This window comes from Pelodiscus sinensis, chromosome 23, assembly GCF_049634645.1.
Source record: "Pelodiscus sinensis isolate JC-2024 chromosome 23, ASM4963464v1, whole genome shotgun sequence".
In the NCBI taxonomy this organism is placed as follows: Eukaryota; Metazoa; Chordata; order Testudines; family Trionychidae; genus Pelodiscus; species Pelodiscus sinensis.
This window is the reverse complement of record NC_134733.1, coordinates 16633285-16648602: the sequence shown is the minus strand read 5'-3', so window position 1 is coordinate 16648602 and position 15318 is coordinate 16633285. Positions and strand designations below refer to the sequence as shown.

Below are 15318 nucleotides of genomic sequence, written 5' to 3'. Positions count from 1 at the left end.
AGCCGGGCAGTTGGCAGAGGGACAGGGGGAGCCCACAGCGGTTGGCAGCGGGGCAGGTCCACGGTTAGCCCTGGGCGACTGGGGATCCCATTGTCAGCCCCACGCATGAATAACCATTACACAGTTACAGCAAACGGTCTGGCTAGCAAATATATTAGCCAGCATAAAGGACTACTGGCGTATGAGTCTCTTTATTCTGGCCGGGGCTTTTTTTTCCGTAAACAACTACGTCTTTGCTGGCTTTTCCAAACGATCACAAAGGTCCATTACTGCTTTGCCGCGATGTTTTGCCACCCTTATCCACATCTCAGCGGCAAGTCGTTGACAACTGTCCCATAATTCAAGCGCAGCCTTAATGGTACGTACAGAAATGACTCTCTCTCGTGCTAAACTGCAAAACAACAGAGCTTACACAGAAGAGGGGAGATAAGAGATTTGCCTACTGTGGTCTGATCCCATTTTGGGTCTAGGTCTTGGGGAAGAGACGCCCCCCCCCTCCACACCCACAGTTCCCTTCCCTGCATGTTAGTGGAGGCGAGGGGAAGCCAGTATGCAGGTGTGGCGCCTGTGCATTGCCCCAAGTAGCACAGAATCGACAAACCAGCCAGTTGTCTGTTGCCTAGTTACCGCTCCTGCCACCTGGGCAGCCCGTGGCCAAATGATGTGGAGATGCCTCCAGCCACAATGAATGAGGTTGACTGAGCCCCAGCCATACAGAGAGTTCTGGAAATTTCCACTGCAGACCCCTCCCCTCCCAAGTTCTTTCAGCCATGGCTGCACGTCTCACAGAGCCGCTATTTTGCTGCGTTATCTTCCGTCTCCACATCTGTGAGGAAAAAGAGGGAAAAACATTGATGTGGAAAGAAAGAAAACCTCAGGCCCACCTGAAAGCACTTAAGTTTCTATGTTTCTTCATTTCCTGCCTGGGCTCCGTCCCCATAAACACGGGCAGATGGCTTGGGGGGGGGGGGGAGGGAGGCGCTGCAGCCAGAACTTCTTGGGAGATGTGCCATTCGACCGGGCCAAAAACGACAAGCCGCAGCACTTTCAAGGCCTGCCCAAGAGCTCTGCTGTGTCTCCATGCTGGCTGCATTGCGCTTTTGTTTCCCTGCTTTTTTTGTTCCCTAAATCTTGCTCTTGTACCGCCAAGAAAAATCAAAGGAGGCCCTCGTCTCGTGTGGTGGGGGAGGAAACGTAACGCCAGTTTACCAGAGGCCAGGGGAGCCTGGACAGGTTTAGCAAGGCCTGGCTGCAATGGAGCGAGCCCAGGAAGGCCCAGTGGCGCTAGCTGAGAGGGAAGGTCGGTGTTTGTTAAGGCCCCTAAGTTCGAACTGAGTGAATCCCTGGCTAAAGCGGAGAGGAAGCATCTACAGCGAGCTGAAGCGAGGGTCAGTGGCTCATGGGGAGGCCATTCCAGGGACACGGGAGCCCTACCAAGTACCAGAAGAAGGGGCGCCCTCCACTGCAAGCCCATTGCAAGAAGGGATTTATTTTCATTTATTTCAGGGGTGGGGAATTTAAGGCCTGGGGGGGGGCTACATTCGGCCCCTGGTTTGCCTGGATCTGGCCCCCAAGGCTCAGGGCTCTCCACCCTGAACATTGGGGAGTCTGAGGGCTGGAGCACACAAAATCTACTAGCCTGCCCCACTCCCCCAGGCTCTGGCGTGTGAGGGAACATGGGGAGAGTCTTTCTCCTCCTCAGTCGGGAGCCAGGACCGTGAAGGGGGGTTTTTCCTCACTTGTGTGCAACCCCCCCCCTCCCCACCTGATTTTTCTGTGGATCAGCGGCCTCTGCCCCCAAACAGGTTCCCCACCCCTCTATTTACTGCCGCTGCCCTGTGCCTAGGGACAGCTCTGGAGGCCGAAGGCCTCTTGCTACCCAGGAAGCTCACCAGTTACAAAAGCTTCCCCATACTCCCACGCCCCATCATCATTTGTGCCCTCAATGGTGACCTGGCCCAGTGCTGTGCAGCTGTCAGGACCCTTGAGTTCTAATCCAGGCGTCTGCCATGGCTCCTATGGGACCATGGGCAAATTTGGGTTTGCTGAGCCGTGCCTCAGTTTCCCCAGCGACAAAGCCTGGACAATAACACACACCTTTGTAAAGGGCTGTGAGAGCTATCGAGGAAGTAGCTCCACTAGGTACTGTGTTACTGTAGCTGTCAGAGTGGTGGCGCAAAATCCTTCTCTCTTAGAGCTTAGCACTGAGCTTGTCAGAAGCAAGTACAGGTTGAACCTCTCTAGTCCGGCACTCTCTGGTCTGGCAACATCTGTAATCCAGCAGGATTTTAGTTAGCCAGATGTTCACGTATCATGCGTGTCGCCACATTTCCTATGGTCTCATAAAGTTTGTTTATAGCTGCCAGTCCTGGCTCTCAGTGTTCTGTGCTGTTATTTAGCGCTAATTTACCCCTAAAGGTCTGCTAAGAGCCCAGGAAGCAGCGGAAGTGTGGAAGCTGCTAGACAATATCGACCTCCCATGGTTCGGTAAGTTCTCTGGTTCAGCACCAGTCAGGTCCCAAGGATGCGGAACTAGTGAGGTTCAACCTGTAAGTGTGGTTACAGCAAGGATTTCATTTGTTCCCTTTAATGAGCCACTAACACAGAGGCTGCATTTGATTTAGAAACACAATATTCTTTGCCCCTGCAAGATGTCATGGTGTCACATTTTGCTGGCAATAAAATGACTTTTATTGTTCAAAACACGAATGCTCCTCCCTTCTGACAGGGGATATGAATTTCGTCCTGTATTTATTTATACTCTTACAAGAGAGAGATTGATTTTATTTTTAACTTCATCAAGCAGCACTTGAAATAACAAGCTATGATCACACGGACCACCTGTGTTCTGGGCAAGCGAGGTAACGGGCCTTATGATGATAGGTTCTCTGCCGTAACAGCCCAGTGAGAAGTGGAAATGACGATGCAAGCACCCCCCAACCTTCTCCATCCACTATTAAGGATCTGAAGAGTGAAGCAGATCCACTCATCAGTGCAAGAGCCTGGGGTTTGTTCTACACTGGCGGAGAAAATTGAGGTAAGATATGCAATTCCAGCTATGACAACTGCATAGTTGGAGTCGACGTACCTTACATCGATTTTCTGGGGCGGCCCCACAGCAGAAGGTTGAGGGGAGAAACTCTCCCGTCAACTTCCCTTATTCCTCATGACTGCAAGGAGTAGCATGGACATGAGTGCCTTCAGCATTTGATTTAGCAGGCCTTTACTAGACCTGCTAAATCAAACCTGGAACGAAATCGGAATGAAACTGGAGCATCGATCGTCTGGAAATTATAGACAAGACCTAGGTCTAGAACACTGGGTTCTGTTCCTTTTTCTGGGAGGGAAGGAGCCAGGTAGTTAGGCAGGGGACCAGGTATCAAAGTTATTAGGTTCTAGTCTTTGGTTGGCCACAGAGTTGGTCTGTAACCATAAGCAACTTGCTATACCTCCTTGGGCCTCAATCTCACCATCAAAATGACCATACTATGTTGTGGGTATAAGAAAGCTTCATTAGTTCATTTGTACTGATACGGCATCTTTCCTCCAGGGACCTCAAAACCCTTTGCCAACATTATTATGAACGTTTTACCAAAGGAGGAAATGGAGCAGGAAAGAGAGCCATCAACGACGTGGCTTTGCAGTGAATGGCCATTATGAAGTGGACACTTGCTGGAAAGTGGCTGTAAATGGCCTGTGAGGTGTTTAATGGCAAGACTGGGGAAGGTCCCTGCTGCCTTCAGAGGCGGATCTGATGCTTGTGAAGGAGTCTTGCGATGCTCAGTGTCCCCTTTTACCGGCACTCCGTAGGTTCACTCACCAGCTTCGGCATACTCCACAGATTTTAGGAAGAGTCCAGCTGCCGGAGCCATGGTGCTTAGTGGATAAGCCAATGGGTCTCTAATCTCTAATAGTTCCTTTATGTGGTATGGGGCGAGCCTGCCTCGGCCAACTGCTACCAGAGCCCCTACCATCCTGCGTACCTGAAACAACAGAGAATCCGGTTTAGAAATACTGTGAAAACCCTCTGCCCTGCACCTGAGGTAAACTAGCAAGGCCCAGGGGCATGTAACGTCCTGTAACGACTAGGGCCAGGGAATCAACATATGGAGGGACGGGCCCAGCCCTGCAGGTCATACTGGCAAGTCAGGTTGCGAAGACATCCCAACACTGCCAACCAGTAACGTAAGCCTGGAGCTCAGAGGAAGATCAGGACATGTTGTGTCTCTGCGGCTTCTGCGGGTATTTTTTGCGCCAACGGTGTCTGTGGCATCTCCCTGCCAAGGCAGCTGGGGAAGGTCACGTCATAAAGGGATTGGCAGCTCTTAGTGCCCACTGCACCCCTCACTCCAGTGCCCTTTGGGTCCGGACAGAGGCACGGCCTTAGCTGAGGAGGGAAGCGCGTGCTTAGTCCTGTGCTGTATGCTGGGTATCCAGCTCCAGGCACTAAGAGGGCTCAGGCCCTTGGAGAGGGATTCCAAGCTCCCGTCTAGGCTTGGTTTCTTTACCGAGATGCCAATTCCAGGGACTCATTCCTGACATGGACTCGCTGGGTTTGTCTGCACCGGCCAATGTCAGCTGACTTGGGCTCAAGAAGCTGTAAAACTGGAGTGGAGACGATCAGGCTCGAGCAAGAGCCCAGGTCTGGGGCCCTCCCCCATTCCCCATCATGGGGTCTCAGGGCCCAGGCTCCCCGCCTGAGTCCGAACATCCACACTGCAGCTTTGCAGCCCCACAGCCAAGCCCGAGTCAGCGGCTAGGCTCAGCCGTGAGCACGCTAGGGCTGTGTAGACAACCCCAGGCTGTGAGACCCCCTCACCGCAAAGAGCCCTGACTCTGTCCATACACACCTGGGCTGGACTGGACGTGGCAGCCTGGAGCCCCACACCCCCTCTGGCTGTGCTCTTTTCGCTCACCGGGTCTGTCTGCGGGGTTAGGAGACCTGGAGTCCACAGGCCCTGGGTTTGCTCTCTGAGAGCTTGAGTGTCCCTGGGTTAGGAATCGTTGAAACCAGGGCACCACCATCAGGCCCAAGTTCAACCATACCCAGCCCAGACTTCCTAGTACCCTCCCAGCACATAGCTGCTCCAGCCCCTTTGTCCAGGGGGTCCGGCGGCAAAACAACTGGTCACCAAACTCGACTGTCCCATGGGACCGTGCATGAGTCCGGAGTCTACACTGCAAAGCAATAGGGCTGCAATCCAGGCGTGGAGCCCCAGCTCCCATGGGGTCCTGGGCCTGAGCAGCGTGTGTGGACAGACGAGGGGCTGAAGGCAAACCCTGGGCTTACGCTGCAGTGTAGACAGCCCCTGGGAACCCACCTGTATGACGCCCTCCCTCACACCTGGCCCCTGCTCCCACTATCCCCTGCTGAGCTCCAGCAGCTGCCCTCCCATCTCCAGCCTGCAGGGGGCAGGACACTGCACTGCAGTGATGGCGGAGGGGGCGGGCAGGGAGCAGCTCTGCTCTGATTTGCTGCTCCATGTGTCCATCCTGCTTGTGCAGCGGCGGCAGCCACCCACAGTGACCTCTAGTGGCCAGGGGAGGAAGGGGGTGAACTACCGGCGAAATTCCCAGGCCCCCTGTGTTCCCTCCCTTTGCAGCGTGCCTCAGTCTGGCGAGCGTGCATGGGCGGAGAGCTGAGTGGAGGCGAGGTGCAGCCGTGCCCACACATCCCTCTGCAGCAGGAAACTAACGAGCACGCGACAGAGCTGGGCTTTCACACTCCAGTTACGCAACCCCCGTTGTTTCCAGGCGGGGGTGACTCGGGAGCCTGTTTCTCTCTTCAAAAGCCAAAAACCAAGTGAGTCAGAAGAGGAGGAAATGGCCCCTGCAGCCAGCAATTTGATATTTCAAACATCTCCTCTGAGCTGCAGCAAACACTCCCCCCGCTCCTGCCACTCAGTGAGTTTGCCCAGGCTGGGAGGATGACAGTGCTACATGGAAAATGTGACCCTCACATCCGTCCTCTTGACATGCCCCTCACCTGAGCATCTTCTAGGCTGGGGTAGGAAATAATTTTTTATCAAGGTCCAAATTTCTTGGTCTAGGCAGAGTCAAGGTCCAAACCCCAGAGAAAACAACAATCTAACATCACACTAGATATGTATTTGCTCATTTAGTGTCACCCGAGACTCCTGGGATCATTGAAAAGCAGCCGGCAGCCGGGGTTTGGACCAATCTGCCTGCTGACGACCCTGTTCTGCTCTCGCATCCCGCTCTGGCTCTGCCAGCGGAGCTGCTGCAGAACCACCACTGGAACTTGCATCCGCCGGGGCCTCCGGCTCCCATGATGCCCATCTCCTGTTGCAAAGCCGGCAGCCTCCTTCTCTGCAGACAGGCCAGGCACTCAGGCCGGGGCAGCAGAAGCCAGTGTCCGCTTGCAGCCGCTGTTTAACTGCGAGTGGCCACAGCCTGACAGTTCCTTCACGGAAAGGGAGCTGACATGGAAAGGGAGAGCAGCCAGGGTGTGCGTAGCAACTAGGGTTGTAAAATCCTGGTTAACTGTGCAAACGGGAGGGCGGGCTGGAGAGCCCCCCTCACCTCCGCCATGGACAGGGACTGCTCAGCTGCACTGGAGCGCCCCTGTCAGGGTGTGCTGGGCCCGCCATGGATGAGGGCTGCATGCCCCCTTCTCTCAGAGGGCTGGAGCAGCCCCCCGCCCACAGTAGACCGGGGACTGCTCCAGTCCACCGGTAAACTATAACCGGTGAAGCATCACCCGGCAAAGGTGATGTTTGCTGGTTAATGGCTAACCATTCCCACACCTTGTAGGAACGACAGCTGCCTACAGGATCCGCGGTCGCGAGATAACAGAGCTTTTTGGGGGCAGGGCCATCTTTATCTTCCCTTTGTACACGCCGGGGTCCTGGGCCATGTCTGCGACCATATGAAGGTGCTGCGTCGTGTGTCCGCTCCGTGGTGAGCATCGCCTCCATGCAGGTGCGCATAAGTAAAATTCATGCCGCTCAAGGGAGCGAACCATCAGGGACCACTGGGCTGCACCATTCGGCCGCTAGGAGCGGACATTTCCGTGTTATGCAAAAAGGACACTAAAAAGTTACTTGTTTCCTTTTCTATTCTTGACAGCCTGTCATCTGTCATGTAGCTGCTGCCTCCCCAGCTCCCCCACCGCCTTCCCCCGCATGACTCAACGGGAGGCTGATTCCAGGATCCATGCTACGAAAAGCTGCCTCTCATTGCCTTCTGCGCTGGCTACAGTCTCTGCTCTCTCCCTGTTACAGCCCAAGGCAAAGGCCGAGCTGTCTTAGCAGAAGAGTTTAAATATCTTGTCTCCCTTCACCATCCAGAATCAGAGCAGGATGAACTGAGGTTTCATGCAGCAACTCAATTGCAGGTTGCTAAGCGTGTGCCGGATTTTTGTACAAACCCTTGAAAACCAAGATCCTGGCTGGCTATTAAAGACCCTCTCTCTTTCATGAGAGCGGGGTTAGCTCTGTGCCTGCCCACTCGCTGTCTTTATGTCCCACTAATGAAAAACAGACGTATCAGGCAACTCAAATCTGTTTTTGCTGAAGAAGCCAAAAACCCTGAGTTGGGACTTCCTCAGCCCTTAAGGTTTAATCATCCTCCTGCCCCTCCAATTAACAAAAAGGTCTTTTCTCCCAGCTGTTTGGAAGGCACTTGAGTTAAAAGGGGGTTATGATTATTGAGTATTTGAACTGTGGCAATGCCTAGGAGTGCTGATCACATCTTATCTACAAAGATCCCTCTTCTTATTTACTCTGGTTACGCTTTCTTGAGTTAAGATCCCATAATCCCACCAGCTCTCCAGTCAGCCATAGTGTCTTCCAGGAAAAGCAGTGCAGACAGCTGAACTGCCACTGTAAAAAAAAAAGGCAAAACAAAACCACAAAGCCCTGCCCTTTCTGCAGTACACCCTGCTGCAGCAACAAAAGACACCAGCACTTTCTGAACATCATCTTCAGGGGCTGCCCACAGCCTGACCTTTCCCTCTTGCCAACAGAGCCAAGAAAAAACTCAGCACCTCCCTTCTGAGCAGGGCTGATGAAAGCTCCTTTCTCCGGACAGTGCTTCCAGAACTAGAGTCTGGCAGCCTCTGAGCTGGGACTTCTGCAGCACCGACTGAGCAAGGCTGAGTTTGCTAGCTAGGCTGCACGATCATCTCCCAAGCCCTTCTCCCCCCAGTATACTGATGAACTTATTCTGAAACTAGACTCCTAGCTCTAATCTCCTTGCCACTGGCATACTTCATGTGTGCACTGTGCCTTTCCCATGAGGCTGCAGTCAGGATGAAACACTTTTAAGTCCCACCACAAGCCCTGCTGGCAATACACTACTAGGGGCAGTGCTATCTGGCAAAGAGATTGTCTAGCGGTTAGAATTCCTAGTGGTTAGAGCAGCCAGGAGCTCCAGAGCTGGGGAAGAGCAGTCAGGAGGTCTGGGTCCTGATGACTGCATGGTGTAGACAAGTCAACTTGCCTGTGAGAAGTTTAGTGTGCAAAGGGCTTGGTGATCCTCAGGAAAATACAGAGGGAAGCAACGGAGCGGGTTCCAAACCTGGGTGGCCAGCTCCTAACAGGAGCAAACAGCAGGAGAGAAGGTTCAGTGGGAAGTGATTGGGACTGCATCCCTTGTTTTCCTGCCCACGGGAAAGGCAGTCCCAACTCAGGGTTTCGACTTCTCCAGCAAAACCAGACTCCATATGCCTGAGATTTCTGGTTTCATGATTGGGTGGCACCTTTAAAGATGCTAAAGAAATAAAATGGGTTGGGGGGGGTGACAGTTTTATTTCCACATTTGCAAGTCATCTAAAAAGGAGGGATCTCCTGATACAAGCGATACAACTCCAATTTCTCTAGCAGTTTGCATCACAAAATGCTCCTCCTATCTATGCCCGCCCAGCCAGCAGCCCTGCGATCTGCAATGCAGCTACCTCTGGGGTGGCAGGGAGCAGAGCGGGAGGGCCAGGCGTGACAGCCAGTGGGCAGGCACTGGGACTAACCTAATGCACAGCAGCTCCTGGTGCAACATCCTGGCAGTGACCAGCCATCCCTCCTCAGCGCTGCTGGAGCTTTGTGATTGTCAGTCTCCCTGGCCCTGAGTGGGAAGTGACCGTGCAGGTTCTGGGGAGACACCAGATCTAGTTTTCTGCCTGCGTGTCACACATTGTGGGGATGGGGAGTCACATTGACATTTGGAGTTGGACCCGGTAACATGCTACTGACGCAGCACTTGCTTGTGGGTTGAACTTGTAACTCTCATCACCTCCTGGCGGGGTCGCTCTCGTATCCGGCTCCCGTCCCACCTCTGATTTTGGCCACCCAGCTGATTTTATCAGCAACGCCTGAACGCGGATGGAGTCTGTATGAGGGAATCAGGTCAAACCCGGCTGACACGCTTACTTGTGCAAACAGCTGTCGTGCAAACACAAGTCCACTATGTGCAATTGGTTATGCCCACACAGACCGGAAGGGTAGGGTTAACATCTGAGTTATGTTTCTATTTGTTGTATTAGACAGTTTGCATTTGTTTCTTCATTTTTTTTATAGACACAAAGTGACCCCCCACAGAGAGCTAAGTGCAACCCTATAAATGTAGAGCAGGAAACAATTATCCAGGAGGTTGCCTTTCCAGTGGGGTGAACTGAAATCCCTTGAGCAACTAATCAGGTTTGTCCTCGTTAAACCCACACACAGGTCAAGCAAGCAAGGAGTTATTTATATGAAGACAAAGCACCACCACTTTCTCACTAATCCAATCAAGCCTGCCCCTTCCAAGGCAGTTAGCAATTTGGGGGTGTGTCTTAGCCCATCAATCTTGAAGATTCAGAAGGCAAACAGGTCACTGATAAGTTTTATGGATCTGCCCTGGGCAAACCCAGCTCGGTCACCTCCCTGTCTATTTGCTAAGCTCTGACATTTCAGCAGGGACAAAACAAGCCAGGTGTGAGGGTATGTCTAGACTGCAGGCTTCTTTTGGAAGAACCTTTTTTCAGAAGAGAGCTTTTGAAAAAACGTCTTCTGAAAGAGAACGTCCACACACAAACGCACATCGAAAAAGTGATCTGCTTTTTTGAAAGATAAGAGTCTACAGTGAATGGACGCGCTCTCACAAATAATCTGTGATTACCAGGGCTCGCCAGCCGTGCCGTTCTGCGTTCTGCATATGTGCAGATCTCTCTGCACCGGCTCTTACAGGTTGTAATCTACTCGCCATGGGCAAGTAGATTGCATTATTTGTCGAGCCCTGGTGATTACTACGGATGGAGTGGCCACCAGGGCACCTGTGCTTTTTCCTCTTTTCTCTTCTTCCAAAAGAACTCCCTCTTCCCCATCCATACATGCCTTTTTCCAAAGGAGCTCTTTCAGAAAAAGGCTTCTTCCTCGTAGAAAGAGGATTACCAACGCCGGAAAAACCCCTCTGTTCTTTCGATTTACTTTCGATTGCAGTGTGGACGTAACTCAGGTTTGGTCGGAAAAATGGCCGTTTTTCCGACAAAACTCTATGGTGTAGACATACCCTGAGTGAAGAAAGGCCCCTTCCAGACACACACCATTTTACATTTTCCCCACTAGAGGTCGCTGCCTGCTGTGACTCTCACTGTGTTTCAGGTCTGCCTGCCTCAAAGACACACCTTGCCAAATGCAGCTGGCGTGGGCCGCTGCACCGGGTACCGAGCTGAGTGGGGTTTCTGCAGGGCTGGGGCAGGCTGGCGTGGCAGGCTGCATTAGATAGAGCTGGGTTGTGAGGGAGCATGGGGGAAGCAGAATCTCTCTCTGAATAGCCCTTCCCAGGAACACGGAATGGGCGGGAAGAAATCCCTCCCACGCCCTTTCGACCCGCTGCGGCTCAGTGGCTGGACGCTGGCAGCCGAAGCTGCTCCACCCAGGGTGAAAACGAAGCCAGTCTGCTGGAACGGCATCCAAAACAGCCACTTATTGCTCCCGCGAAATAGACCCCCTGGCCCCTGGCTATGGCCAGGATGCCGCCAGCGCTGAGCCCCACCAAACCAACCTTTTCCTAACAACGAGCCCCATTAAAGTGCGGAGTCCTAGGGGGGGATGAGAGGGTAGGGTGTTGAAAACCCCCTCCTGAGTCATTTCAAAGAAGCCAGGACAAAGCTAGAGGACAGGACAGAGGAGGGAACAACCCTGCAGCAGAGAATAATCTCTCTGGGAAAGAACCTACCTGGTACACCAGAGCTTTTCCTTTGTATAGTCCTGTGCCGCAGTGCATGATCCAAAACACAAGTGAAAATCCAGACTGACCTCTTTAAGCACCATAACAAGGTGTGCGATTGCCTGGCTCAGCGAGGGGCAACCCAGGCTAGTGGCCCGCAGGAGTGGCCCTCCTTCATTTTAGTGGCCCGCAAGATTGTCAGAACCAGGACCGTCTCCCGGAGAGGGGAGTTTTGCTCACTGCGCTGGCGTACCTAGAATTTGCGAATTGGGCCAACTGAGCCATCGCAGCGCTTTGATTGGCTGCAGAGGGAGCGCCCGGCTCTCAGTCAATGCTGTGTGCAATCAGCACGCACCTCACTTCCCGTGTCCTGGATTTACACGCGTGTCACGTTAGTCATACAGGCAGGAAAAAAAACCTACATGGATGGAACCAGCAGAATCTGGCAACCCTGCCCGTGGGCAACGGTAAACAAAATGTCTCGTGGGCCACACACAGAACCCCGATGGGCTGTGGGCAGCCCCAGGGTCACCGGTTGCCCACCACTGGCCTGGCTATTGGAGGCAACCACTCACACTGCAGGGCTAAGACAGGGCAGCTTGGAGAAAATCAGAACTCCTGCCTTCAGTCATTTCAGAAGCAAATGTAGAGATTCCGGTTCTACTGGCCTAATGCTGAAATAACAACATCTGGGTTCTAGTCCCGACGGCTATGGATTCACTGCACCTCCTTGCCTCAGTTTCCCCATCTGTAAAAGAGGGAAGAACCCCTCCCCCCAAGGGTGTAGCAAAGTTTGCTTAGTGCTTGTCAAGTGCTTTGAGATCCTTGGCTGGAAGGGGCTGACGGCGGATAGAGCTGAATACCACTGCACCGTACCTGCCTGTAGAGGAAAGATCTGCTCTTGAATTCTAGCTCCCAGAACTGCAGTCCCCTAGAAAAAGAAACAAAGATCCGTTTTTAAAATTCTCTCAAACCAGGGCCCCACAGCCCCAGACATCACCAGTCAATTCCATGCAGGCAGGTGAATCAATGCAAAGACGTAAGTTTAAACTGATGTAAAGGGGCCGCCCTAATCTCCAGAGCTGCAGCGATACGGTAGCTTCCTACCGGGCCCAGATGCCGGGGGAACTATGCGGAACCTGCAAACAGTCAGCGATACGGGGAGCGAAGCCACAGAGAGCTCCGCTGGCTGGAAATGTCTGCAAAAGACGAGCAATTTCACAGGCCATGTGGGCAAATGTCACAGTCCTGAAGTAAGAGAAACAGCACTGACTGAAATAAAGGAGACTCTAAAAACTTTGTCGGGGGGGAGGGGGAGGGAATTGAAATGCTGCTTTGAAGACAGATGGTGCCAGACCAGGCAGGGCAGATCAGGGCTGCATGGGTCACGCATTGCACCCTACCCAAAGCAATCTTCTCCCGCATGGAGCTCAGAGGAAGCACGACCTGCAGCAGCAACTCCAGGCTGCATGCAGCAGACGCGAGGGCCTGGTGTACACCCAATGTGCACAAAGTGCGTCGGCCAGGCTCTGGCTGGCCTCATGTGGGTGGGGATGGGAAGAGGTTTCTCCTCTCCTGCCCTCGGCATCCGCCCTAATTGCAGAACCACCACATGCAAATTGCAACCTGCCTGGCAGGCGCTCTCTGCCTGGTGACAAACTGGAAAGAGGGGCAGCTGCAGAGGTGGGGAGGGGCAGCAGGTGCGGCGGGTTTGGGCTGAGCAGTACCATCATCTGGGAAAGGCACTGCAGGTCCATGGCTCATGCAGGCACCACGACTCTTTCCCTTCGCTCCTCAATGGCAACTGCGGACAAGTGGCCTCTCTGCCCCCTCCAGCGAGCAGGGCTGAGCCCCGGCCTCTCCCTCAATCTCTCTGTGCCCTAAAACAGAATGGCTACGTCTAGACTGGCATGATTTTCCACAAATGCTTTTAATGGAAAAGTTTTCCATTAAAAGCATTTGCGAAAAAGAGCGTCTAGATTGGCACGGATGCTTTTCCACAAAAGCACTTTTTGCAGAAAAGCGTCCGTGCCGATCTAGACGCGTTTTTCTGCAAAAAAGCCCCGATCGCCATTTTCGCCACCAGGGCTTTTTTTGCGCAAAACAAATCTGAGCTGTCTACACTGGCCCTTTTGCACAAAAGTTTTGCGCAAAAGAACTTTTGCCCGAACGGGAGCAGCATAGTATTTCCAAAAGAAGCACTGATTTCAGAAAGCAGGAAGTCAGTGTTCTTGTGGAAATTCAAACGGTCAGTGTAGACAGCTAGCAAGTTTTTTGCAAAAACACTTGCCAGTCTAGACACAGCCTGTCAGTTTAACTTCATGTGGATGAAACAAAAGACTAAACGGGCTTCGGGGGAGGCGAGATTAAGGAGGAACAATTCCGCTCGGAATCTTCTTAAACCTTGGGAAGGAGAAGAGACACACACACACACCGGTCCTGTTTCCAGGCCTCCTGGCTGGCACTCACCAGACTTGCCCACCAGGTTTCCGGTTACGGAGGAAGCCTGTGCTTGGCTGGGGCCCGTGGGGGGAAAGAAGGGTTTGGATCTCAGCGTTAGTGCAATCAATACCCTCTCCCATAGAGACGTTTTGTTTTTTTCCTGGCACTGCAGAACAGAACGAGCCGACGCACCTCAATCCTGACCTGCAGCTTACTGCCTCCCCCTCTGCTCTGAGCTGCCCTGGCCCCCCAGGAGGCAAGCACAGGTGGTACCATGGTTGCAATCCCCGGAAAAGCACCCCAGTGAGTCACGTGCGGCCGACACTCCTCAAAGGGGGCAGCTACAGGGAGCCCTACGACCGAGTCTTCTTACTGAAGAGCAGGATCACTACTGGCTTCAGCCCCAGACGCAGCTGCACAGCCTGGCGATGCCACTTGGCAGCAGAGACACGGTCACTGCTTGGGGGGGTGGTAAAGCAACGCGGGTGCAAATTGAATCTCCTGTTCACAGCAGGGGCTACAGCCCCATCAGTCAGTGAAAAGGGTTGGAATCCCCCTTCATCTGGCCCTGCCCTTGGGCAGTAGCCTCCCTGTGTCAGGGCTAAGATTCTTTCTCTTTCTTACCAGCTTTGGGAGTGCCAGGGGGTGGCTGAGCCTATGTCGCTTTTGAGGAAGCCGGCGGCGGGCTGGGGATTCTGTTGGGAGATTCTTTTCCTGCCCTTTCAGGTGGGACACGTTCCCCTGACAGCCTGAAATTCGCCCGCCCCTCACCAAGTCACACAACCTTAAAAAGCCCCAAAACAAAGCAGGTCTGGGCCAGGGGGGAGGCGATGGCCAGGCACACTTGGCAGGAGGAAGCTTTTACGAGGTGGGCCAGCTGTGGGGAAAATCTGGTCAGTTTCACAAGCACTCGCATGTGCCTGGATGTCGTGCCTCAGCCAGCTGGGCTGGGGGATGACGTGCCTTAGCTTGGCTCAAGGATGCTCCACACAGGTGCTGCCCGTGGGCCAGGAGGCTCCACGTGGGCTGGGAAACAGACGTTTTATTTGCACCGGGCGGCTGATCCCTGCCGATCCACTTTAAAGGGCAGCAACCTCCTCGAGCTAGCTCCAATTCAATGCTCAACAGCTGCAGAACCAGCGCGCCTCCTCGAACCTCCCCAGCCTCGCACACGGCTCCGCTGCACCATCGGGGCCACGCAGGACACAGGTGTCAAGGAGGGCAGGGCCCCGATGTGCGGACGGGATGCCTGGAACAGCAGGGGGGCTGCAGGCACGGTGCTGTGTGAGCGTTCAGAACTGGATCAGCGGCCATGGCGCCAGGCTAAGAACAAGGCGCACTGGCAGAGACCTCGCGGCTAGAATGGCTCCACACAGCACCCTCAGCAAGTCTGCGGATAACACTAAGCTGGGGGGAGAGGTAGATACGCTTAAGGGCAGAGATAGGGTCCAGAATGACTTAGATAAATTGGAGGATTGGGCCACAAGAAATCTGATGAGGTTCAACAAGGACAAGTGTAGAGTCCTGCCCTTGGGACAGAAGAATCCCAAGCATTGTTACAGGCTGAGGACCGACCAGTTAAGTAGTAGTTCTGCAGAAAAGGACCTGGGGGTTACAGTGGATGAGAAGCTGGATATGAGTCAACAGTGTGCCCTTGTAGCCAAGAAGGCTAATGGCATATTAGGTTGCATTAAGAGGAGCATTGCCAGCAGA

General features: G+C 53.5%; 1 protein-coding gene across 7 annotated transcripts in view; it reads right to left on the bottom strand.

Annotated features, from left to right (window-relative positions):
• Positions 1–137: 137 nt before the first annotated feature.
• Positions 138–15318, bottom strand: part of PUSL1 (pseudouridine synthase like 1) — an 86807-nt gene continuing 71626 nt past the window's right edge. For all 7 annotated transcript variants that reach the window (XM_075906655.1, XM_075906653.1, XM_075906654.1 and 4 more), the window contains exons 6-8: positions 12040–12094; positions 3821–3983; positions 138–826 (exon numbers count right to left, since the gene is read on the bottom strand). In XM_075906655.1, coding sequence (XP_075762770.1) covers positions 795–826; positions 3821–3983; positions 12040–12094 — 250 coding nt within the window. In that variant the 3' untranslated portion in view covers positions 138–794. The remainder of the gene's footprint in view (positions 827–3820; positions 3984–12039; positions 12095–15318) is intronic.